General features: G+C 44.7%; 2 protein-coding genes across 2 annotated transcripts in view; both read left to right on the plus strand.

Moving 5' to 3' along the window:
* Window positions 1-2898: 2898 nt before the first annotated feature.
* Window positions 2899-13949, plus strand: pgm1 (phosphoglucomutase 1). The gene is made up of 11 exons (XM_080534489.1): window positions 2899-3207; window positions 4759-4921; window positions 5363-5506; window positions 5753-5878; window positions 7417-7607; window positions 7935-8089; window positions 8538-8653; window positions 9037-9172; window positions 9457-9640; window positions 12840-12974; window positions 13653-13949. Exons 1-11 carry the CDS (start codon window positions 2962-2964, stop codon window positions 13740-13742), a joined length of 1686 nt encoding a protein of 561 aa, XP_080390615.1. The 5' UTR covers window positions 2899-2961; the 3' UTR covers window positions 13743-13949.
* A 9092-nt stretch (window positions 13950-23041) lies between these two features.
* Window positions 23042-27274, plus strand: part of ror1 (receptor tyrosine kinase-like orphan receptor 1) — a gene marked incomplete at both ends in the record, with an annotated part of 117177 nt that continues 112944 nt past the window's right edge. Inside the window, 1 exon segment of the mRNA XM_080528202.1 lies at window positions 23042-23147. Coding sequence (XP_080384328.1) covers window positions 23042-23147 — 106 coding nt within the window.

The raw sequence follows: 27274 nt of genomic DNA on the forward strand, positions 1-27274 counted from the left end.
GCCTGTCTGGAAGGATGGTGTTGAAGGCAGAGCTGAAGTCCACAAAGAGCAGTCTCGCGTAGCTGTTTCCCCTCTCCAGGTGGGATAGAGTGGAGTGGAGAGTCGTCGCGATGGCGTCCTCTGTGGACCTGTGGGCTCTGTAGGCGAACTGGTATGGATCCAGGTTGGGCGGGAGGCGTGTGACTATGTGGGCCCGGACTAGTTTCTCGAAGCACTTCATGATGATTGGTGTGAGTGCCACCGGGCGGTAGTCGTTTAGGCAGCTCACCGTGCTTTTCTTCGGGACTGGGATGATAGTTGAGGTTTTCAGGCAGGGTGGGATGGTGGCCTGGGACAGGGACTGGTTGAAGATGTTGGTGAAAACCCCGGCCAGCTGGTCGGCGCAGTCCCTCAGCACCCGTCCTAGGACGCCATCCGGCCCTGAGGCTTTCCTGGGGTCCACCGTCTAATGTTTGATTTGTGTCTGATTTGTGCATGACCGTCCTGCATTTTTACATATTTCCATGTCGCATTTCCCCCCTTTGATAGCATAAGAAGCCTGTTCAGCCGCGAGGTTGTTGCACCGTTGTCCTAAATCAGTGCAGACTGGCAGGGTATGAGCATGGGTTGCTAGCCTACAGAACACTGTTATTCTGTCATGAACTGGCCTGATAATGAAGCATTGTTCTTTTGTATCTGATGACTTGTTTGATCGATTGACAGCGTAAAACTTAAGTTGTGAACGAATCGCGAGTGTCAATGCTTTTCTATGATACTACTGATGACGTATTAGGGTCTTGAAGGGTTATCCCATTTCATTGGGGAAGATTTTCAACCACTACCCCTAGTGACTCTCTTCCGAGGGGCAAGCTAAAAAAAACGAGTGGCACTCCGAAACGAGGGGTAGGGGTAAAAAAGCGAAATGGGATTGGGCCCACGACTCCACTAGAGCCTTCTGCTTAGTATGGCTGGGGCTTATATCAATGGGCTGAGGGGGCGCTGGGCTGGCTCTCAAACACATTCCTGTGCATTGCACTCAGGCCTAAACTTTTTTTGTCCATGGCCTTTACAGCTAAGTACAGTCTTGACCCTCTATTTATAGCTCCCAGCACATTATTTTGCCCTTTGACCTTCTCTACTGTAACTGTAGAACCGACCACTAAATGTCACAACGTCACATGACCGGTGACAGGTATTTAATCTGCTGTGGCCCTCGCCACTCTTCCTTTCTCACATAGAACGTTTAAACCTCTCTCTCAGACCCTCTCACTCAGGCCTCACACACATAGGTTGCAGCTGAGTGAGAGTGTCAGAGAGGGTTTTGTACACTTTACTGTTCTGTTCTGTTTCATCTGGTACTGTACATAACCTGGTAGTGTACATAACCTGGTACTTACCTGGTAGTGGTAAAGAATCAGACATAGTGGTGTTTGTTACAATGAATGTACAACTAGTTACAATTATAACTATGTAATTACCATTTTGTGACACAATTTCTGAGTGAATAGCAGACAGCAGTAAAATAAAGAACAACCAGAAGTTCATCATATCTTTGAATAGTTTGTTTTGGTTTTCTGCCTCCACACCTAGTGGGCTACATAATGCAAACTACATTTCATATCTTTTTTTCTTCTAATATTAAATAAGATAAGAGAGCAGCGTCACAAAGGCCATTATGGTCAACTCTGCACTGGTTTTGGTGGTGTTCAAACAGAGCATGACGCAACAGGCAAACACTAACTTGACTTGGCCTATTTCACAACTACACCCTCCATGGCCATGTGTCTCTCTGCTTATTGGGAGAGAAGTTGTAAATAACATCAATAATTACTGTTTTATCTGTATGCTCTAAAGAAACTTTGAAAGAGGCTTCCTTGGTCTAATTGAAGAGCCATGGCATGCTGAGTATTGCACACATGTTGTACTTTTTACACACATAATATATTGTATCTAAAGAGTCTTCTAAATGTTAAGTCCATATCCCATACCATCTGTGTAGAAAGCATTTGCATCACTATACAGGCTCTCATACTAAATGAATAGGTAAAATGTGCATGGGCTCTTTCCATCTTATTACATGTGTGCAACATACACACGCACACACACACACACACACACACACACACACACACACACACACACACACACACACACACACACACACACACACAAATAGAGTGAACAAACATTTTGTGATGCACTGTGTACTGCAGGCCTACGTATTATGTCAATACACAGGGAGGCAGCTCCCATTTTTATTTTATTACTGTTTATTATAGAGACAATATGAAACGGAAGGAAGGAAATATTGCCAGAAACAAAATATTCAGCAGGATGGAGAAAGGGGCAAAGATGAAGGACCACCCCCCCCCCCCCCTAGGTTAAAGGCTCTTTAAGGGAAACAATGAGAGAGTTTACCAAAATATGCTTTCTTTGAAAGCTATTCAATCACAGCGTTGTTTTGATCCAGTTGATATGATGCTCGAGTTGAGGCTCAAATGCATTGTAGCAACAGAGTCTTCTGAGCGTCTTCACAAAGCTGAACTTGTATCCACGCATAGGAACGTGAGCTTAGAATGATATGGTTCTATCTCCGTCTAGGGTAGTTCAGAGATATTGAGCGTCAAAGTTTTTACATTCCATTATGTTCTGTGAGATGGAACCTTTGTATTTTATGAATTACTAACTAAAAAAATGTCAACATTTAAAAAAAATAACACCACACGTGCATTAATAAACACCTAATGGATCAGATTATGTAAAAAAAACTAAATGTTGACAAAAATTGAGATAGAACCTTATAATTCTAAAGTCACGGGAATTCAATCGCAGCACTTTCCCTTTAACTGTAGAGGTGGGAGTGACCGTCTGAGGGGAACTAACTAACCCACTATGTACGTGTGGTAGAACGCACGGCGCATTCGCCTCCACCGAATACGCGGATCATATACGGACGATCGGTCAACTTTTTGGGGACATAAAATGACGAAAATAACAGTGGTCAAGACGAAGGCGTACGCCGATCAGAAGCCCGGCACCAGTGGCCTGAGGAAGAGGGTGACGGTGTTCCAACAGAACCAGCACTACGCGGAGAACTTCATTCAAAGCATTATCTCCTGTGTGGACCCGGCGGAGCGTCAGCCGGGGACCCTCGTAGTGGGAGGAGACGGAAGGTTTTTCATGAAAGACGCGATTCAGCTGATCATCCAGATCGCCGCCGCCAATGGGGTCGGTAGATATCCACTGGTGGTCCCTGGGTGTTACGCTCAAATCTAGGCCTCTTCTCCAGCCCAGCTGGCATAAGCATGACACCTAGTGATCTATCTAGCTAGTACATACCCAGCCATCACCGTGTCTTGAGATGTCTTAATAAGATGTCTTAATGAACCAAAATAAGACATTTTAGTCTGTCAAGATGTCTTAAGTCGTCTTAAGACCCAACCCGAAGACATGCACTCATGCACTCGACTTGAGACTAGTGATCGACGCTGGCAACTCTGGAGTCTTTGATTTGACACCTTCATTGATACATTGTAGCTCAAACACCACCAGCGATCATCGTTGCTGCTGATTCGCTCTAGCGATACTTCACGTGTTGCAGAGTTTGATCAATCGCTAAGCATGCATGATCCAAAACAAGCTGCACTATATTACACTATCATGTTAAAAAGATGACGTTATTTCTCTTATGCCATCATACCTCAGTTGAGGTTATTATGCAATTTCTAAATGTGAAATGCATCTCCGTGGATCTTTAGTTATACTTTCATGTTGAAGTTGCATTATTAAAGTGGCGGTGTTCATAGTACATCGAAACGTAATAGGTGTTCTTGTACCGTCTCTCTCGCGCCAGATGACCTCGCTGATCTTTCGGTGAAGCGCACGGCGGGGATTGCATGTAAAACAGTACCTTTGGCATTTGACGCAAGGCGACTCTGTGACTACACGATCAACTCAAAACAGTGTAGCCTACTGCCCTTGTGTCAGTGTCAGCGGATGTCCTATCTCCTAGTTTCACAATCAAGCTATGCATGGATCATGGGCCATGTATTAACCAGAACAACGTTTGCAAGTGTTGTAGTAATCGGAAGCAATGCAACACATTGAGGACTTGTTTCATAATCAGTGTCTGTGGGTGGCAGTGGCACAGCCTCGTCCTGTGCTCGCCAGGGGGCGTGGCGGTCAGCTGTCACGTTGCCTTGGTCTGCAGTAGCCTTCAGATGGGTACTGCATGTTCAAATAGACAGACAAAGACCCCCTGGGTTCAAATGCACAGTCAGACATCATCATCATCATCCCAACAAGGATCGCTACAACATGAGGTCCCATTTTCTCTCCTTCTGCATACAAAACACTCCTGCATCCTGTTTGTTATGTAACACACAGGATTGACTTTCTTTCTCCTTTGTACTGCTATCTGTGTTATGGTCACTGATAGCCATTTGGTGGGCTAGGCCAGTAGAGAAGGGGGTGTAGTAACAGTTAGACAGTATCTTTTTATTATTAAAAAAAACAAAAAAACATTTGAGTGCAGTGAAATTAACTATGCGTAAACACTAGTGTGAACGGATAGGGAGCTGTAATCAACAGAACATCCCCTTAAGCCCTCTCCAATCTGTAAACTGAATGGTGGAAGCAATACGTCAGCAATAATCCCTTGCCAACTAGTTCTAACATATTGTTTCACATTTAGAGACCCTATGATAACAATGAAAAATACAATGTAATGTAAGACATGGAAGGAAACAATTTCTCCCTCCCCTCTCTGTGTCCCTGCAGATCGGCCACCTGGTCATCGGGCAGGACGGCATCATGTCCACCCCCGCCGTCTCCTGTGTGATCCGCAAGACAAAGGCAGTCGGAGGCATCATCCTGACGGCCAGTCACAACCCCGGAGGCCCCACCGGAGACTTCGGCATCAAGTACAACATCGCCAGTGGAGGTGAGACTGTTCAATTCAAATTAACCCTAACCCTAAACTTTATTTGTGCCAAGCATGTTGGGTACATACAGTAGTCAGCAGCAGCAGCAACAACAACAACAACAACAACTGTGTGTGTGTGTGTGTGTGTGTGTGTGTGTGTGTCTGTCTGTGTCTGTGTCTGTGTCTGTGTCTGTGTGTGTGTGTGTGTGTGTGTGTGTGTGTGTGTGTGTGTGTCTGTCTGAGTAGGGTACAGAGAGGTGTCTCTATAGGGGGGTAAAGATGGAGAATGTCTCTGGACTGAATGATCATAGGAATGTATCACACGTAATCAACGGCTGAATGACAACGTTTTGAATGTCTAGTTTTGGTGTAAGGCTGTAATACCAACCCATTACTCTATGACATAAGGTTTCTCTGATCTGATAGTCAACCCTCCCTTGCCGTGTGTGTTTGCCCCAGGTCCGGCTCCAGAGGGGATCACAGACAAGATTTTCCAGTTCAGCAAAAGCCTGACAGAGTACTCCATCTGCCCTGACCTGAAAGTGGACCTGTCGAAGCTTGGCAAGCAGACCTTTGAGGTGGACACATTCAAGCCCTTCACAGGTACAAGTCATCCTCTATGAACTGACAGGGATATGTTTCCCACAGTAATTACTATGTAACAACATGTTAATGCCACATAATCACCATAGTAATTACAGTGTTACGACACAGGTATAGCGACAGCTTAATTACCATATTGTGTACTGTAATTAGTTTGAGAGGATTCTCCTGTCTCTCCTGTCTGTCTGTCCTGTCTGGTGTGACATGTCTGTCTGACTGTATGAATACATGTCTGTCTGTCCTCAGTGGAGATCGTTGACTGTGTGGACGCTTACGCTGAGATGCTGAAGGAGATCTTCGACTTCGCTGCCCTGAAGGAGCTCCTGTCTGGAGCCAATCACATTAATGTCCGCCTGGACGCTATGCACGGAGGTACGGGGCACACACTTACGAGTGAATACCAGGAGTCAGAGAGTCGGTTTGAATACCAGGAGTCAGAGAGGAGGTTTGAATACCAGGAGTCAGAGAGTAGGTTTGAAGTTAATTGAATTGAATGCAGTTGATTGAAGGTTGAATTCCTATTGTTTTTTTGTTTTGTTTTTAAGTATTTTTTTCTAAGTGGGGCAGTCCCACTCATATTTTTATTTTATTTTATTGTGACAGAGACAGTAGAGATTTGACAGGAAGGATGGGTGAGAGAGAGAGAGAAGGGATGACATGCAGGATATGTCCGCGGCCAGAATCGAACCGGGAACCCTGCGGTTACATGGTCAGCGCCTAGTCTGCTACGCCACCTAAGCTCTCAGAATTCCTATTGTTTAACCATTCTAAATGAAGGGAAAAGGGGAATGGTAATAGAACTTATTTTCCCAGTTCAGTTGTGACAACAACTGTACCCAGACTGCTGTATGCCCTCACCCGGACTGCTACTGCTTACAGTAGGAAGATACATGTGATATCTTCTTTGTGTATATGATGGCTATTGGCTAGTCACCACTTACAAAGGCCCCCTCCTACCTTGCCGACCTCGTCCCCCTCCACACCCCCTCCCGTTGCCTCAGGTCTGACGACCAAACCACCCCAAGACCACCAGGACCAAGCTCCGGACCTGGGGTGATGGGGCCTTTTCAGCCGCAGCCCTGTCCCTCTGGAACGCCCTCCCCAACCACCTCAGACAGGCCAACACCCTCCCAACATTTAAACAGGCCCTCAAAACCCACCTCTTCATGCTTGCCTTCACCAGTTAACCCTCTCCCCCTCCCCTTCCCATGTGTCCCCAGCACTACCTTAACCTTTGGTGTCTTTTTATTATTACGACTCTATCTTTTTAGTTTGTAAAGCTTCTTTGAGTGTCTAGAAAAGCGCTATGTCAGTCTAATGTATTATTATTATTATTATTATTATTATTATTATTATTATTATTATTATTATTATTAGTCATGTTTGATCTACTAAATCTTTAGTTTTTGAAATGACGTCTCCAGACATTGTTGTTGAGTTGGACTCCTGATCTCAGTACTGTTTGTACATCCATGGAACTCACTGTTCCACTGCAGTGTTTGCTTCCATATGACTCTAATGTGACGTGGTGGGGAAGCTAGAGGACTGATAGTTCCACAGTGGTGACATTCAAAAGGGAAATGAAATATCAGGTTATAGGTGAGTCAGATTCTCATCTGACACATGCACGATACTAGATTGATTTCAAAATGTCTCTCTCACTCAAACCATGAGGGACGGGCAAACCAAGGGGACGGGCAAAAAAAAAAAAGTGCCAAAAATATCTGTATTATTAGCTTGACATAAGAATAACACAAATGTGCAGGTGCAAAGTCCGGGAAGAAGTGCTCAACAAAAAGCAAACCTTCTACATGCACAAGACCATTAAATCCTAACATAACATCCAGAGTAGTATCTATAACAACGTGTTTGATATGAATAATAACCGTCACCCCCTTCTCCCTCCACAGTGGTCGGGCCCTACGTGAAGAAGATCGTCTGTGAGCAGTTGGGCTCTCCCGCCAACTCTGCCGTCAACTGTATCCCCTTAGAAGACTTCGGTGGTCACCACCCTGACCCTAACCTGACCTACGCAGCCGACCTGGTCAACGCTATGAAGGGGGGAGAGTACGACTTAGGAGCAGCCTTCGACGGGGACGGGGTGAGTGATGGACGGACGAAAGGGAAAAAGTTGTCATTTCCGTAGTCCAGTGATGCCTCATCCTGGTCCTAGGGAGAGCTTGCAGTGGGCCCTGGCCCAGCCTCGTGCTCGTCACACCTGATGTTGAACCAATCAACTGATCTTCAAAACCTTGATGAGCTGAATCAGGTGTGTCAGGGCTGAGCTCCCGGGGAGCAAAAGCCTGCAGCCCTGCGGCCTCTCCAGGATTCAGGAGTGAGGAGCTCTGCTCAAGACTCTTTCCCACAGTCTGTCCAGTCCCTGACCCAGTCTGTCCTGTCCCCTCTCTGCCCTGTCACCCTCACCCAGGATCGTAACATGGTCCTGGGGAAGCACGGCTTCTTCGTCAACCCCTCGGACTCGGTGGCGGTCATCGCTGCCAACATCACCAGCATCCCTTACTTCCAGAAGACAGGGGTCAAAGGTCTCGCCCGCAGTATGCCCACCAGTGGAGCCCTGGACGCGTAAGGCATTCCCCCCCCCCCCCCCTCTCCCTCCCTCCTCACCTTATCAAGATCAAGTGTGCTTCTATCCAAGAGTAGGAAAGATTCAGGGTTAACCTCACTGTAAAAGTTAATTATATAATCCGCTATAGGATTTGTACGTCACAAATGACGTCATGATATCGTTTTAGGGAACCTCCACAAGTAAGGCTAACCTCCCTCCTCACCACATCCAATGTTTTATTGATCCTGTATTCAGGCAGAGAAGTCACATTTAATGTGTCTACTGATGTCTCTGACTGGAGTAGATGATTACTTTTATTTCAAATTAAATTAAATCAATCACATTGAGATGTACATGTCTTAAAGTTACATATAAGAGGCACAACACAGCCTCCAGCATACATAAGTCAATGTACTAAGTGTGTGTGTGTGTGTGTGTGTGTGTGTGTGTGTGTGTGTCCTTCAGAGTGGCCAAGGCCATGAAGATTCAGATGTATGAGACTCCCACCGGCTGGAAGTTCTTTGGGAATCTCATGGACGATGGGAAGCTGTCTCTGTGTGGAGAGGAGAGTTTCGGCACTGGTGAGGACAGGGATCCACCAGATCTCCCTCCAGAATAATAATCCACTTACTAGGAATTAACCAATGTGGCGGCAGGACTTGAGATAAAAGCTTTTGTAATCCTGTTTTGTAATAAATGTAATTGTATTTCCTGTTTGTCAACAGTGCTATATGGTGCTTTTAGGACCATCCACATAGTATGATAGTATTTTATGACCATTGCTTTCCTTTTCAAAAACCGCCATAGACTTGATATAACAACATGATCAAACCTGTGTATGCAGTCTGTGCAGCCCTATCTGAAACAGTTTGATCAAGGGAGTCAGGTGTTTTGCTTCGTTCCAGTCAGTTGGGCAAGACATTGTGGAGAGACCTGTTAACACACCCACCCGACTGTACACCAGGTTCTGACCACATCCGTGAGAAGGACGGCTTGTGGGCGGTGCTGGCCTGGATGTCAATCCTGGCTACCAGGAAGCAGAGTGTGGAGGAGATCATGAAAGACCACTGGCAGAAGTTCGGCAGGAACTTCTTCACCAGGTTAGGGTTTTTCAACTGATGTTACTCTGCCGCCCTCTAGTGGTGAAATAGAGACCTCCTACTTCAGTCTTGGGTCTAGACCAGGTTCACTATGATGTGTGTAAGAATTACGTTGTATAATGTTGCCCGAAACATTGATAGCTGCCATAGTTTGGCTTACTCATTAAATGGTTAATGTAATCAGAAATCGTGCCTTCCGTCATGGACTGGACTCCTTTTATTAATGAACTCCCTCTCCCCCCTCCCCCCCCCCCCCCCCCTCTCCCCTCCTTCTATAACATCAGGTATGACTATGAGGAGGTAGAGTCAGACAAAGCCAACACGATGATCAAGGACCTGGAGGCGATCATGTTTGACGCAGCCTTCGTGGGGAAGAAGTACTCATCGGGGGATAAGACCTATGAGGTGGCTCTCTCTGACAACTTTGCCTACACTGACCCTGTGGATGGGAGTGTCTCCAAGAACCAGGTGAGGGGCATGGGGAGGGGCCATCGGATTCACATAGACACTCACGGGACACAGTCCACAATGGCCACGCCCCCCTAATGGGGTACAGAAGAGCGGCATCCAATGGGGTTTTCTGAATCGTTTTCCAGTGGGGTACAATTGTCTCGTAATTATAATGCAGGTGATTGATGGTGCTGATAGCTAGGGGTGTAACGGATCACCTAACTCACGGATCGGATCGTGTCACGGTTTTTGAGTCACGGATCGGATCATTTTTCGGATCAACACAAAACATTTTTGTTTTTATAAAAACTGCTTTTTCCTTGAATTCTGTAAAAACACCACTTTTACTATGTGACAAAAACCAACAACATTCAAGATGTCAAAACTGGTAATATATATATATATATATATATCAGTGGCGGGCGGTGCATTTCACACCTAGGCCTTCAGTGATGTCCGACACAGTCCTACCTGAATTATTCTACCTCTTAATACCATCATTATGACGCCATGGCTCTAGAAACTAGACAGAAACACAGTATAACCGGGCGTTGCATCACCTTAACATAATCAGACAAGTACAACAGAGTTATATTAATATTTCCGAAGCATTTTTAATCAATAAATCCGCATTTACAATGAAGAGTGTGATCTTTAAGATCGCTTCGCTTGGATACTGTCAAAACTTTTAAATAAAAGGCACTTTTATCGTCAAGAAACGTTACAAAACAATTCAACAAGTCTCCTTGAGTACTTTTACTGCACAGCTGATTCACGTGCGCCACCCACGTAATCTCCACATCTCTTGCAACCTGCAACAGACGCATCAAACATTTATTTTATAAGCCTATATTTGTCGTTTTAATTACCTATATATTAATTCGTTAATATTGAAACGAAAATAAAATGAATTTTAATTACCTATATATTAATTCGTTAATATTGAAACGAAAATAAAATGAAATAACGAAATAAAATGACAAAAATATATACAAATAAAATAAAAAATTAAATGCTTTGTACTCACCAAAACAACTTCATTTGAAAACAAAATCCATCCTCCTTTCTTTCCCAAACACCCGATCGATCTGTTGCAAATAGCAGGCATTGCCAGCAGTACAATTTGCAGTGCCTTTCGGAGCCTGTGAGCCAGGGGTACCGCTCGTAGTTAGCGATCTGAAAGTGCCGGACAAACCCTTTTCCCCGCTGAGAAAGGCTCGCAAGAGTCGGGGTTGGCCGTTCTCTGATAATGTCTATCTTTTCCTGGAAAGTTCTTCTAGACAATGGCGTTGTTTTAAGATCTGCCACCACATCTGCCTCTTCTCCCCCTTCCGCCATTGTAGCTGATTGCAGACGGTATAAAGATACGCAAATTACCTTGCTACGCATCTCAATAGTGCGTATCCAATCAAAAGACGTGCTGGGTGCTGACATCAGATTGAGCCTTCCAGCAGGCGTCGTTGTTGATTTTGCTCGCATCTACGTAGGTTTACTAGGAACGCCACAGGTTTTCTCGTTCCAACGTTAAGTTACAGGTCGAATTCGCAGCACCGTCTGTTGTGAAGGCGGGCAGATTTGGGAGCCCCCTAGCAACACATTTTGATTGGATAAAAGCTCTAACATAAAGGCCAGCCCTCCAAATCTCAATTGGAGACTGGAAGCAGCGCAACCAAGAGGAAAGCTATGAAATGAAGAGAATAGACTATGGGGAATCATTAATACATATTTGTGGAAAAAATATATTAAATAAAATGTATATTCTGATGATGTTTAGGCCAGCAGAGAAGGCCTTGCTGGCCCTGACGGCACACCACTGATATATATATACATATATACATATATATATAATATATATAACATATTCTACACTCAAACATTACATAATTATACTGAAATACACTCAATTTAAATGATAGGAGATAGGGAGGAGGCGCCTGGTTGCAGCAGTGAGTCACTGGGCTCTTTAAAGCAGATGAATAAACATGTTTTATGCCACTTTTAACTAAATAATAAAGTGAACCCTTATTTTGAACATGGTATGAAAAAAATGCCTACATTATCAGAAGTTGTCGAGCTACCTTTTTCGTGCCTCCCGTCATAGTTGACAGAGAAGCCAAAGTGCTCCCATACATGGGATTTAAATGACGAGGGAGCCATTTCGAGTTCTTCTCCGCCGAACAACGTAACTAGCACTCGCCATGATACACCTGGGCCGCGTTCGTAAATTCGCTTTAAGAGCGCCGGAGCGCACACTGGGTCCGACGTCATAAAGCGACCAAGTAATTTGATTGGACAAGAGGCGTTCCTTGAACGCTGATCAGATTCCAGAGCGGATTTACGAACGCAGCCTTGTTGTTGTGGATTCCCAGCTTCACGTGTAGTGAGCAAACAACGGATTCTTTTTCTTTCGCATTATCAACCTATCATTGCGCTTTAGAGTAAAACAAAGCACCTGTCGCGTCTATCTTTTCATGGCAACTCTACATTGTGATTTACAAGAGATATTAACTAATATTAAGTAATATTATTACTTGTTAACATTTTGCAATTGATCCGCGGTACACATGCGTTCCGAACCGTGGAGGGCGATCCGAACGGATCACGGAATTTCCGTGATCCGTTACACCCCTACTGATAGCTAACTATTTTGATAATGACCCCCCAAACCGATGAAAACGTTTATTGAAATAACAACAATAGTGATTGTGCAAAGTGGTCAACTGTAAGATATTTGTAGTGAGGGTCAATGGAAAAACTTGACTTCTGTACTGCAGTAGAGGAGCATGGCTTTAGATTTCCAGATTTTTTTTCCGGCATGAGCTTCAAATTCATAAAACATTATTGTCCCACTCTTGGGCAATTGGTCTTGCAGCTGTATAGAAGACAAATAAAATAAAATCTGACATACGTGACACGTGTGATGAGACATGGGTCTGTGTAGATGATGAATGATAATATGGAGATATCTTGATTATGAAGATTTATTGATGTTAAGTTGACACCACCGGTCAATAGAGGGTTAACTTCTAGATGAAGAATCATATCTGGGTCACAAACAATCTATGCGTACCCTCATAATTGTTATATTGTGTGTGTTTTTATCTTAATTTAAAATGTGAAACATATAAAGACGCATATTCTCAGTATATTGAGTGTTTTTGTCTGTCTGTCTGTCTGTCTGTCTGTCTGTCTGTCTGTCTGTCTGTCTCTCTATCAGGGTCTGAGGATCATCTTCTCCGACGGCTCCAGGATCATCTTCCGTCTCAGTGGGACAGGCAGTGCCGGGGCAACCATCAGGCTCTACATAGACAGCTATGAGAAGGACCCCAAGAAGATCTACGAGGACCCGCAGGTGAGGGCTGAGTAGCGGTTGTGCTCTGATTGGACGTGACTGGAGCATGTAAGAGGCACGGTGGGGGGGCGCTTGTACTTGTCACGAACGACTCGATGTGAGTTGAAATATTTCTTTTTTTGTCCGAGCGGGGCCAAGGTTCGTTACGCTGTCAAACGGAATAGCTTTCAAACCGCTTCTCTCTAAACTGGAAGGCCCACAATCTGGGACGGCGAGCTTGTTTTGGGTTCACGGATCCAAGAATCTTTCCCAGAACTCATATTGGAAGGAAAGGGAATGTTTAGCTAAGGCACTGAGTCACGGCTGATATCAGAGCCAGTATAAAGTGGGGGGGAAAAATATCCGTAAAAATTGAAAACCTAGACCTTGACACTTCATCAAGTCATTCTGAGTGGTTTGGGCAGGAAATGGATAAAAATAAAGCCTGTAAGAAGACAGTGATGGGGAGAGAGAGAGAGAGAGAGAGAGAGAGAAACCTTCAGGAGGACTCTCTGTAACCCAGTTCCTTCTAGCCTCTTCCCCAAGCTTAGCCCCAGGCACTCAAAGGCTCCAATAACTGCAGGTTCTGTTTGGGTGAAAACAGCATTGTAGACGCTCAGCTGAGCCAATTCATGGTTTAGCTGGAACTATGTGGCTACACCGATGAGATAGGAGGCTTAATGTTGACTGTGTCTGCAGGTGATGCTGGCTCCCTTGGTGGACATCGCTCTGAAGATCTCTCAGCTTGTCGAGAAGACCGGACGCGCTGCCCCGACCGTGATCACATGATTCCCCTACCTCACCCTGTCCCCCCGTCCCCGTCCCCCCACTGCCTCTTTTCCTGAGCTGGGAACCTCCGTCCGTCCCTTCAAGTCCATGGTGCTCCACTTGTGCCTTCCCTCCACCTTCCAGAAGAACAAACCAGCCTCACACCTCCACCATAATAGCCGCGCATATGAAGCCATGACAACCTAACACACATTCACCATGAATAAAACATCCTTAAACTTGTCGTTGTGGTTGTCATGTCTACTGACTTGAAGGTATCTGGCTTATGATTGTTTGAAGTTCTTTTGGTACATATGAGTATCTGTCCTTATTATTAACACACATACTCACACGTCTACACACACATACACACACTCAGGCATGGACACACACACACACTCACTCCTGGAAAGCTTGATCCTGTCAATCTGATGAGGCATCAGTGCTGGATTGTGGTTATGTCGGCGAAATCACACAATCAGCCTGGGGGACCTGCATACGGGGGGTCCCCCTCGTCAGGTCCGCCTACAGTACTGCAAAGTACAGGGTGTCTGTTGAAGAAAACTAACCCTGGGAAACTCGGGCCAACCATAATCTTCTTAGCAGACTCAGAAGCGCAGAGCTGTTCGTCTCTCTCAGAGGAGATGGGAGTTTCGAGTGGGTGGTATGGTAATTGATGATGAACCAAGGCCTCGGCTGAGACAATGTTCTGGATATAAACATGGCAGGTTATCCTATCCTTCACTAACAAACAAGCCAAGTGCAAGACGGGCTCCAGAGTAATTACAGAAGGGAAGGTAGGCTTTCCAAGAAGTAATACCTCTCCAAAAGACATTCCTGAGGGCAAGCAAAGAGAAGAGACTGATGAATTATCTCTCTCTCTCTCTCTCTTCCTCTTTTTTGGAGGGAAAGTACATGTACGGTAATGGGATAGTCACCCTAATCCTGACGAATGGCGGAAGGTTAGATGTGTGTGTGATAGTGAGATTCCCTAAGGCTGCTCTCTTAAGCCAGACGGCATAGTGAGAGAGAGAGAGACTTTCAGGTCGAGAACGAAGAGAAAAAGATGGACGTAAAGGAGAGAAGGAATAAATTTATCCTTTTCTGACCTTATTCTCTGTTAGTGGATTGACGTCACTCTTTTTCAAAACTCTCCCATCTACTCTACCTAAATTGCCTCCAATTTAGCTAATGGTAGGGTGGATGGAAAAATCAGGTGCACCTACAGAACAGTACACAAGAGAATCCCTCTCTTTCACTCTCCATGTGTTACGGGAAAGTACAATTATTTTGGGGGCACAGAGAGACCCTTTCCAGCAACGCCTGTCGTATATGTGAACGTCCCCTCGTCATGCTGACAACAACTCAAACGCAATAAAGCCCTGTGTTGTTGAGCATCACTGCAGTACAGAAGGGGTTAACCTCACAGTCACCCATCAAAGGTACAGGCTGTGTAACCACCCTTAATGGTTCCTCTTCGGGGGGCCCGTGGGCGGATGAATAATAAGGTGGAACCTTTTTTTTCGTGCTCGTTGCGGTCCTGCATTGTTGAAGGGCCTGTGATGCTGACACGGTGCGACGCATAATGTGTTCCCCTGTTCGGCCCGGTAATGGTTTGCAGGTTGTATTTTGATTGGCTGTCATTACGTCAGGTAATCACAATAAGGCTTACATTAAGCTGCTCTGGTCCGGGGCTATTAGATCCCTAAATGACTTTCTCCGTGGTTGGCAGGGCCTCTGTGTTTTTACAGAGGCCTTGAGATTACTCTTTTGGGGAACGGGTCCCTTAGGAGGAGAACAACACATCAGCTGACAAAACCATCATTCTAAAAGGCTTCAAGTTAGGCCTGAGGAAAACAGACTGTACAATCAAGTCGAGTACTGTACGATTCAATGTTTCTTGTGGTTTTTTTGGTAAAAAGCCTCTTTTCATAAAGAGGATTCGTCTTCTTCTCTGCAGCTCCTTTGTGGTGGAATAACATAGTTCTGAAAATGAAAACTATGAAACATAATTTGCAGAAACAAAATGCAGAACTCAACCCCATGTTTGAATTGATTGTTAGAGCTAATGGCTAATGACATTTACAGTCGTAATAGGGTTGATTTTGTGTGTGTGCATGAGTGCGTGCGTGTGTACATGCGTGTGTGTTCAGCAGGAAATGAAGGAGGTCATTATAAGCAAGTAAGAATCAACTGCTGATGAAAAAAAATTCCCTTTCTCCTCCCTCAGTGGTTATATGACGAGTGGTTGATCTGTCTTTGTGCCTGTGGATGTTGGCTCTCCAGGACTACCGTCATCCATACCTCCATCAGTGACAAAGGCAGCATTGTGATGGTGGAGGGCGGCCACCGGGGGCCTCAGGGGACCACTCTGCTCCCGTCCCCTCTAGAAGCGTGAGGGTTTAGCCTTTCCTCAATTGTTGGGAACACAACTCATTGCGTCCTCTCCTCTGTCCTCCGCTGTCATCCTATTGAAAACTTATTGAGAAGATCTAGGTACCTCCCCTCACATATTCTCTCTCCAAGGCTTTTTGGGGACGGAGCGAATGGAGGCTGGACTGGGGATAGAGGGCTGAGGGTTTGTGTCTGGACTGGGGATAGAGGGATGAAGGTTTGTGTCTGGACTGGGGATAGAGGGATGAAGGTTTGTGTCTGGACTGGGGATAGAGGGATGAAGGTTTGTGTCTGGACTGGGGATAGAGGGATGAAGGTTTGTGTCTGGACTGGGGATAGAGGGATGAAGGTTTGTGTCGGGCCTGGGGATAGAGGGATGAAGGTTTGTGTCTGGACTCTGGATAGAGGGATGAGGGTTTGTGTCTGGACTGGAGATAGAGGGATGAAGGTTTATGTCTGGACTGGGGATAGAGGGATGAAGGTTTGTGTCTGGACTGGGGATAGAGGGATGAAGGTTTGTGTCTGGACTGGGGATAGAGGGATGAAGGTTTGTGTCTGGACTGGGGATAGAGGGATGAAGGTTTGTGTCTGGACTGGGGATAGAGGGATGAAGGTTTATGTCTGGACTGGGGATAGAGGGATGAAGGTTTGTGTCTGGACTGGGGATAGAGGGATGAAGGTTTGTGTCTGGACTGGGGATAGAGGGATGAAGGTTTGTGTCTGGACTGGGGATAGAGGGATGAAGGTTTGTGTCTGGACTGGGGATAGAGGGATGAAGGTTTGTGTCGGGCCTGGGGATAGAGGGATGAAGGTTTGTGTCTGGACTCTGGATAGAGGGATGAGGGTTTGTGTCTGGACTGGAGATAGAGGGATGAAGGTTTATGTCTGGACTGGGGATAGAGGGATGAAGGTTTGTGTCTGGACTGGGGATAGAGGGATGAAGGTTTGTGTCTGGACTGGGGATAGAGGGATGAAGGTTTGTGTCTGGACTGGGGATAGAGGGATGAAGGTTTGTGTCTGGACTGGGGATAGAGGGATGAAGGTTTGTGTCTGGACTGGGGATAGAGGGATGAAGGTTTGTGTCTGGACTGGGGATAGAGGGATGAAGGTTTATGTCTGGACTGGGGATAGAGGGATGAAGGTTTGTGTCTGGACTGGGGATAGAGGGATGAAGGTTTGTGTCTGGACTGGGGATAGAGGGATGAAGGTTTATGTCTGGACTGGGGATAGAGGGATGAAGGTTTGTGTCTGGACTGGGGATAGAGGGATGAAGGTTTATGTCTGGACTGGGGATAGAGGGATGAAGGTTTGTGTCTGGACTGGGGATAGAGGGATGAAGGTTTGTGTCTGGACTGGGGATAGAGGGCTGAAGGTTTGTGTCTGGACTGGGGATAGAGGGCTGAGGGTTTGTGTCTGGACTGGGGATAGAGGGACGAAGGTTTGTGTCGGGCCTGGGGATAGAGGGATGAAGGTTTGTGTCTGGACCGGAGAGGAGTCCACTGGATCATTTGTCTGTTAGACTGTGAAACTGTTCAGAGACACAGGACTGATCAGAGTTCTGAGGCCTATAGTCTTCCTCAGTCGGATCTGTGGTGTATTTTGTGGTCTGGTGAGGGTTTCTGAGAGAGAGAGAGAGAGAGAGAGAGAGAGAGAGAGAGAGAGAGAGAGAGAGAGAGAGAGAGAAAAAGAAAGAAAGAAAGAAAGAAAGCACATTGTACATACAGTATATACTGTACCAATCTTTGCCAACATGAGATTATCACATTTCCTCTGCTTACTCTCTGGCACAAATTTATCATGGAGCATAAATAAATAGCCATTACCTCTGAAGTAACAAGGCGAGCAGAGGAGGAGGACGAATTCTCTCTGCCTGTTCAAACTCCAACAGTCCCACACATTAGGATGCAATGGCCAGGAAAATAAACCACACCAGGCTTGCAGTTTATTGACTGTGCAGTGCGTGACAAATGGTAGACGCGCTCATTTTCCAAAATATTACCTTTCAAATGTTGTTTACCTGCTGCAAGCCTCGAAGAAAAAGCAATGTGGTCGAGGTGCCAGCACCAATAGTAAAACAGCATGGTGGAAGGGAGGGACGTGACTTAAAACCTCATAGTAGCCAACGGACCCACAGGTGGATCCGAAGTGATATAAAGAGCTTACTTCGATCAATTCTCTTAATCGATATCACATTTTTTTCACAACTTTGCATGCTATACGATGCCACCATTTTTCCCCCCGAGACGGTAAACACGGCCTAAGTCACATCCAGTTTTCTCCAACTGGAGAATGTGTCATGTCCGGTTTCAACGCCGAATTTCCATACCATTGGTCGGCCAACCCAAAAAAATCCCCCCCCCAAAAAAAGAAAAAAAAAAGAAATCTGATACATGAGAAAGGTCAAAGGTCAAAGATGGTGCCAACATATCTCCAAATGGCCTAAACATATAGGTGTCCGCCTAAACATACCTGTACTAAAACAGGTACAAAGTTGCATTTGCTCACATTACTAGCATCGACTTTGGCACAAGTACTAATAAGACCCTGGAGTACTGATTCCTAGATGATTTGGGCTTGGTCATCAGGTTTCCAAGGTGATATTCACTGTAAAAGCTGTTGTTTTTTTAGGCGGAGACTGAATTTGAGATGTTTTATAATGTTCTAGCTCTATTTACTCTGACACAGTAAGTAACATACATGTTGATTCTGACACTTCTACAGCCACCCCACAGGTGTTAGCTTTCATTTGATAACAAGATCATTATGAAGGCCCTTGTGATTGTGGAGATATTCTATATTCACTGTGGGCATGTCATTTCGAGCAGAAAACCAGAAAAATGAGGTGGATAAGATCTGGTTAACCAGGTTAAGTGGACAGGAGAGGAGGCTAATGTAGGCTAAATCTACACTATCACCCTTAAGGTAAACTAAACAAACAGGAACATGATCCCCGATTGTCCCCCCTCTTATTTCCCTAATCTCCGTCCTGACACTAGCCCCTACCTACACCCCTCCCTCCCACCCTTCTGCCCGCACCAGAACCCATTGTCCCCTCCCCTCCCCGCCCCATGTATAGCAAACATGACCGTCTTACTAATGACCTGCAGTGCAGAGAGAGAGAGAAGAGATCATTATTGCTGATCTTTTGCCACTTTTCACACCGTCGGCCGTGTTAACCTGTCAGTCAGAAACACAACTGTTATTGTAGGGCTGACAGATTGGCTAACACAAGCAAGGGACCACCCAGGTACAATGAACCCTCCCTCCCTCCCTCCCTCCCTCCTTCCCCTTTCCCTCCTGCTCCCTCGTCCCTCTCAACAATCTCACCCGGATGGAACGAAGAGAGAGGAGACACACACAGAGCTGATGCCTTCTCCTTAGCTTAGACTCAGTTACCTCATAGTAGGGGGTTGGGGGGGTGCACATTTGGGGGTTGGGGTGGAGGAAGCGGGGGGGGGGGGGGGTGATGGTGGTGGCAAGGGGTGAGGGGTGAGGTCACTTTTCTGTGTCAACTATTAATGATGTCAGCTTATCAGACATCGTGGAATGGGTCGGAAATTACCCCTGTGTCATCCACTGACGGAACGGTGCACAAAATGGTAACACATTTTCCGACGGATGGATGGATGGATAGACAGATATAGTCTGATTGGAGTCATCTGAGGAGAGAGAGAGAGAGAGAGAGAGAGAGAGAGAGAGAGAGAGAGAGAGAGAGAGAGAGAGAGAGAGAGAGAGAGAGAGAGGGAGAGAGAGAAAAGCTGGGAGCCAGCTTTCAGAGAAAGTCGATCATCATCTTTTCATTCCCATCTGGCCTCTGTCGGAGTAGCTCTCTCCCTGACTGAGACAACATCACAGGTCACGTCAACCGTAGAACAGAGAGCTCCTTCTCAATCTAGCCTGTGTGTGTGTGTATGGTCGAGACCTTAGCCCGGGGGAATTCCCTCTTCAAAAGAGACCATCCAGACCTCAATCCAGCCTCCCATTAGACTTAGATGAGTTTCGATGTGCATGGTTGCAATTTTAATAATCTCATTTTACTTTGGGAAAATAACATAGATAGACATCAGAGAGAGAAAAAATACCCGCATGTCATAAATATTACTGCTACTTAACCAGCCCAGGAGTAATGGCTTCCAAATGTTTAATATTAGATGCAATCATGCCGAAGAAAGTCATTAAACCTTTCTCTTTCTCTTTTTTTCAGCTAACTTCACTGAGTCGCCTTGTTCCAAAGAAAACAGCGCAGCTCTGACGTCAAAGCTAAATCTAGTTACTTTATGAGCATTTTCTTTGACCTCTGCACATCTGTATAGTCTGTGTGTGTAATCGGACAGCCAGGATAATTGTTTTGGACTGATAAAGTGTTTTCTCTGACATCATTACCTCATTTGTAATCTTGCGTAGCCATGCCTCTACATGGCTTTCAACCCCAAAACACATCTTCCATTATCCAACAACCATGCCATAATTCCTCTAAACCGTACGTTCAAACATGGGTCTCCCACATGGAAGACCCAAGCGTCTACCATTGGGCCAAGACAACATGCTCAAGTTCTCAAATCTCTGAATCACCTCCGCTACACATACAATAACTCCATCAATAACTTCATCATTGCCTCTATCTGTCTTTCCCACATACAATGCCAGGAACAGTAGTTTATAGGTATGATGATACCCCTACACCCAAGTCTCCTGGATTCATATTCATATACATTACCAGTCAAATGTTTGGGCACACTTTTGACTGGTACTGTAGCATCTGAGAGTAGGAGTGCTGGTCTAGGATCTGTTCATATAATCTTATTCATAATGATCTAAAAGGACCAAACGGATCCTAGATCAGCACCCTGAGAGTAACACCACGCTTTATGAATATTGACATATAGGCCCAAGATGCTGGGGGAGTCAGTAGTGGGAAGGTTTCTGCGGAGGCTAGTGGAGGTAGAAAAATCGGAGGACGGGCTCATTGTAATGCATGGCACAGAACAGGCAATGGCATCAAACACCATTCCCTCATTCTGTTCCATGCATTACAATGAGCCTGCCCTCTGATTCGTCTACCTCCACCAGCCTCCGCTGGAAGGTTTTGATCAAGGGGCTCCAGCAGCCGAGAGGGGCTGCCATGTGTCCGAGGGCCCAGCAGGACTTGACGAGTAGCGGGGAAATGGGAGCTGAAACCGTGGGCTTGTGAGTCATCACAGACCCATCACTTCAAACGGCAGAGCGCTCCGGGGCCGAGGCCGCCAGGAGACTCCAACGCCAGATGACTTAATGAGCAGGAGCAGGTCAGGATGTGGGACCCGGAGACGCTAAATTGCTACCATTCTCTCTCCTCTCGTATCTGCCTGCGTTGGCTGGCTCACACTGACAAAGTGTGTGTCGTAAGCATGAAGTGTGTTCGGTAAAAATGAAACAGGGTATGTAGTTAGGAGATGATGATGTGAGCTGTTAGAAGTTTGGAAGGGAGAGTGGCTATTTTACTTCTGGTTGGAACAGAGAAGGGCTTGCTGGAAATGTGTGTGTTGCAGCTATGATGTCAGTCTCAAGGCTGACTGATACAAATAAACCATTTTTGTCTCCCTTCTCCCACTCTCCATTAAATAGAAAAAAAAGGTTAAATAGAATATGCTTCAAAACACCACTGTGTGTGTGTGTGTGTGTGTGTGTGTGTGTGTGTGTGTGTGTGTGTGTGTGTGTGCGCGTGTGTGTGCGTATGTGTGTGTGTGTGTGTGTGTTTGTGTGTGTGTGTGTGTGTTTCAAAATCATGACAAATTAATCAGTTCTATTCTATGAGCACTACAATATCATGGTCTGAACGGATAGGTGTGTTGTGTTATTCCGTGCGTTACCAATTTCAACCTCTTGGTTGTGCTCCAACATTGGGTACTGGAGTCCTTTCTCCCACCCAAACATAGCCTACTGTCAATATGTTTTTATACGAACAGTCTAGGTAACACAATGCAGGCTATTTCTAGAGTGAAAATAACAATAAGGCATTTACATTTGTTTGCACATGATTTGGAATCATGCTCTTGTGTTGATGTAGCCCTGCCTGCGACTTCTAAAACCCATATATAGCCTTCGTACCATGAGGATGTCCTCTTGCTATAATGACTCAAGTCTGTGGTGTCCATTCAAGAGGATCCTAGTTCAAACCGCACTGTTCACATGTATGTACTATACATCAACGTACATGAGATAAGACTGCATATTAAGGTGAGAGAGGAGAGGAAAGCTGATTCATTGAGTAGGAACGGGTGTGGTGAGTTGGCAAAGAGGGGTGCAGGCAGCCACAGATGTTGATTATTGCAGTTATATTTTCAATAATCAGAACTGACTCTACTATCTCCAGCTGCACTTCCAAACCAAGTAAATGAATGGATATCAACCTATTTCTATAATACGTCTAGTAAGCCTATGGGGAAATTGTCCATCTTCCCCCAAAAAATGCTTTTTATCATATAATGTGATGTACAGGACAGGAGGATTATTGTGCAGTTGTGAGACTGAAGTTTCTCATAACGGATTATGCTTACAGGACGAATTTCTTATTTCCAACACAAGGTGGCGACACATGAGACCCTAATCAGAGCCAGATGGCTCGTGCAAGGCGCTCACACAGATTTTGGAAGCGTGCGCTGAGAGCGCGAAGGAAAGCAGTGGGACTCCGCGAGAGAGAGAAGAGAGAGAGAGAGAGAAGAGAGAGAGAGAAGAGAAGAGAGAGGGAGAGAGGAGAACTTCGTGCCCTAAAAGATTCTGACCAGGAGCAGTCAGATTTATGAACTCGTATTCGCTTTAGCACGGGAAGGTTGGACGACGACTGGACACTACACGTTAAACGTTGCGATTGTTTTCTAATCAACATCTGCACGTGAAGCTTTACTGTAGGCTAGTGGATGTACAGGGGCTTGAGTAGAGTCGGAGGAATGTATCCAACTCGGGCAACAGTGACCCACCGTCTCCGGAGATGTCAGCTCTCCATTCTCCGGGCCATCGTTTTATTACAGGCAATTCTGGGGATGAGCGCGACTGGTAAGAAATCAACTTTTTCTGAAATTATTTATTTTTTTTTTTTTTACGCTCCTGTCCCATCACCCTCCCATCTTTGATGTTCGTCTACATCCGATGATCCCATTTTGGTGTATTTATTTTTTTGTGTAACTCTTTTCCCCCTTTCCATTTCTGATTTCTCAGACATTGGGACGATTTTAAAATTGTCTTCAAAAATGTCATGGTTATTGTTTTTTTTATTACTCACTTTTCTAGAAAGCATCGTGCGTCACGTTTTAATGTGGTCGACTCTTATTAGAATTAGTTATTTTCTTTCACGGGTGTAACGTAGGCTACTCCAGTACACGATTGTTTATTATTACCATACCGATCAATATTTAGGCAAATGCAAATTCATTGTGGTTTACGTTATCTTTGTTTGCTCCAGCGGTTTCCAGGTGAGCCGATTTAAACATTAAATTGGGTTCTCCTCAAATACAATGGGACTCTTAAGCCCTGATGGTGGGATAACCATCTCTCACAGCTGGAGGTCCGGTCCATTGTCTCCTGCGCCTCATTTGCGATTTAAAAGCTAATTAAACAATACACGGCCTGTTTAGTATGGAAGTCCCACTTCGACAAAAACAAAACAAAAAACAACCTTTGCAAAGAAAACACTCTCTCCTATAGATATGTAAAGGCTTAAAGCTGAACTAAAATGAAAGAACATTTAACCCTGCCATGCTTTTCCCAAACGTGCTTGGATATTCCTGTAATGTAAAATAGCCTGCTTGACCGTATTCTGGTAAAGAGGATGTTAATATTTCCATTTATTTTTATTATTTTTATTTTTATCAAAGCAGTTGATTTCAGGGGCATACACTTAGTTTTTTTATGACTGCTAATACGTGACGTTAGAATTATAAGGTTCTATCTCAATTTTTGTCAAAATAGAGTTTTTTTTACATAATCTGATCCATTAGGTGTTTATTAATGCCTGTGTGGTGTTATTTTTAAAATGTTGACATTTTTCAGTTAGTAATTCATAAAATACAAAGGTTCCATCTCACAAAACATAATGGAATGTAAAAACTTTGACGCTCAATATCTCTGAACTGCCTTAAACGGAGATAGAACCTTATCATTCTAAGGTCACGAATAGTCTTTCTGTAGTAATCACTGTAGAATACACATTCGCCTCCCCACATTAAAGCTGTTAACGGTTCTAAACATCCTCTGACGGACGGTGTATAACCTTTATTACGACTCTACCCATAGAGTCAGGTGCCCAGACGGTGGCTGTTTCCTCTTGTCAAATAGTTTTCATTGTTTTTTAGCCAGCCTGAGAGAAAGCTGCTGTTGCACATGGGATTTGAATGTTTCGTTTAACCCTCACATGTTAATTTAGTAATGTAATATAATTTAATTTTGACCCATTTTGCAATATGATTTATAATCTGCTGGAGAGGGATATTTCAGGGTTTGTTTGGATTACGGGCCTCCTCCCTGTTGGTTTAGGATATTATTTACAATGCTGAGTTGGAGCTTTCTGAAGTCTTTTTGCATGCTACTCTCAGAGTCAGGAGCTGGAATGTTAATCCATGATACTTGACTGGATGAGTTATACTTTCTTCAAATGGGATTTTATGATGGAACAGAGAGGGAAAAAAGCGACCCCTCGTAACTATTTCATATCTCAGTTCTGGAAAAGAGGGGTGGAAACAGCGTTCTGCCGTGATACAGTCTTACATTTTAATAACAGTCAGGAGGCTATAAATCATCTGGGTGGAACTGCCTCAGCACAGATTTCAGCAAGACAGACTGTTGACACTAAAGGCACTTTACCTCAGAAAAAAACCCTCACCCTTCAGGCTCTGTCTCTGTGAGCTTGTCATACTCCTCTCCTCTCTAAACTCTGTGTGTGTGTGTGTGTGTGTGTGTGTGTGTGTGTGTGTGTGTGTGTGTGTGTCAGAATGCATGGTACACTAACGCAGGCATCAAGTGGTTCATCTTTAAAAGCCCTCGTAGACATTAGGAATGTGCATAGTACTGTATGTGTGAAACAGATGTAGGGGTGTGGTGTGTGTGTGTGTGTGTGTGTGTGTGTGTGTGTGTGTGCGTGTATGTGTGCGTCTGTCTTTTGTGACAGTTGAGTTCAATCCATTTCAATATAGTCTGGGGAGGAAAGAAACGTATACACCGTCCATTAATCAACCCACCAAGTCATAAATCATACTCTCCGACACAGTTCTCTTGTTAATTTAAAACAACGGTGTGTAAACCTTGTCATGCATTAGTAATGACCTACTTCCCTTCCTTATTATCCCTGTATGTTTGCCAAGTTAAAGTACACTATATGGCTGTATTACTCAACATTCAATGTTTCGAAGACTAATTGGCTAATTGTTTAATGGCTGGTTGTTTAATTGTCACTTACATACTGTAGTTTGGACAAGACGTGGTATTGCACAAAATGATCACTGGGGACAGGAAGTAGCATAATAAAAACCTGAACATATATATAGATGTATATATCTGTTCAGGTTTTTATTATGTAGGCATGGATTTGAACTTGAGTGCACTTTTGGATTTGTTCTGAGTTTAATTTCCTTGTCTTCAATCACTTTCTTTGTGGTTGTCTGTTTAGGTTTGTTATGTAGCAACTGGGAGCAGAAGCAGCGGATGACTATCATTACCAACCCTCAGTTGTGTTTCTCAACACAGAATTACATCATTAAATACAGTCAAGTAAATCACACAGTTGCAAAGTGTGTTTCCTCTAGCTCTTTGGTATACAAGCGATGGCACACGTTTACACAGAATGGCAACCAGGAATGTTCCTGTTCGCAATGTTGAGGGTGGATTTAGGCTAGCACATCGCCACTGTAGCTCTTATGAACTCTCAGCTATAAGTATTGGCTTCCCTTTGTTAACCAAAACTGCCAGGAAAACCATTCCTCAGAGGCTTGTGTTTTTTCGGTCGGGGAGTCGAGGGAATATGATTCATAGCTGCTAGCCGTGGCTCACTCAGTCATATCTTTGGTCTCTGCTAGAGAGACGTTTGATAATGTTTCTCTCCTGCTAACTGAAGCCAAGCATGGAAACCCCTTTCCTGTAATTACTGTCTCGGCCGGCGCTACACTGTGGAGGTGAAGCCACGGCGGAGAGAAACGCTCCTCTGGAGAGGGATGGAGAGCTGTTGTGTGTTTTTTTTAAACCAGAGAATGAAAGAGAGATCTTTTGCTGTAGTTTTTAGCCATTATTATTATTATGTCATAATGTGGAAAATATACATATATTTGTAATAGATAGTAGACTAGATGTAGTATGCTGATAAAAGAATGGCCTTTTGATGATCAAATAATACATTACTGTATAAAATAAAGTACTGTCGACTTGACAATTACTAGATATGCATCAATGCACTCATGGGTCCTTTATACGTCAGTAGAGGAAATGCCATTGTAGTAAAAAGAGACCCAAATTTCACCGCGACTTATCAAATTACCACTTTCCTCGCCTACTAACTTTTTTCGCCAACCTAATGCGACGAGACCATGCTACATTTAATTTAACACGAGCGGGATGAAACATGGCTTTTTAAATTCAGCTGTAAATGTGTCAGTGTAAATCTGTAAAGCATGTTTGCATTGCATTAAGGACTTAAGAAAGCCCATTGCAGCGCGGACTGGCAAATTTCTCACCGCCCACAATCAGGCCTTTGTACGTGCCACGCTCCCTGAGAGCTAATAAATACCCAACCTTTATGGGCTTTTCAGCCAAAGATTAATATTTGTTTAAAAAATGAAAATATATGTGCAACTTATCAGTCAACCCAGGGATATTTTTTTTGCTCCATCCAGTAGCCTGATTTTCTATTTTTCCTCAGACGTGACAACGTTAGATTTCTGTCCATGAATGAAGAAGCCTTTTATGCATTCATCATTTCCGCTTGTGTGTCTATTTAGGAACGTTTCACTCTTAACTGCTTCCCCAGAGCCAGGGCTGCAGCCGTGCTGATAGGCTAGAGTTGAACCACACGTTGGACAGGCGTGTCTGAGAGATGGTCAGAGGAGAGGGAGCTGCTCTCTCTCTCTCTCTCTCTCTCTCTCTCTCTCTCTCTCTCTCTCTCTCTCTCTCTCTCTCTCTCTCTCTCTCGCTCTCTCTCT

Source organism: Nansenia antarctica (genome assembly GCF_963989245.1).
Source record: "Nansenia antarctica genome assembly, chromosome: 1".
In the NCBI taxonomy this organism is placed as follows: domain Eukaryota; kingdom Metazoa; phylum Chordata; class Actinopteri; order Argentiniformes; family Microstomatidae; genus Nansenia; species Nansenia antarctica.

Bases quoted from the DNA above. Each gene is read 5' to 3' on its own strand.
- pgm1 (XM_080534489.1), top strand. From the start codon at position 2,962: ATGACGAAAATAACAGTGGTCAAGACGAAGGCGTACGCCGATCAGAAG. The intron at 8,090-8,537 runs GTAAGGCATTCC...TGTGTCCTTCAG, and splicing joins ACCAGTGGAGCCCTGGACGC to AGTGGCCAAGGCCATGAAGA. The intron at 9,641-12,839 runs GTGAGGGGCATG...TCTCTCTATCAG, and splicing joins GGAGTGTCTCCAAGAACCAG to GGTCTGAGGATCATCTTCTC.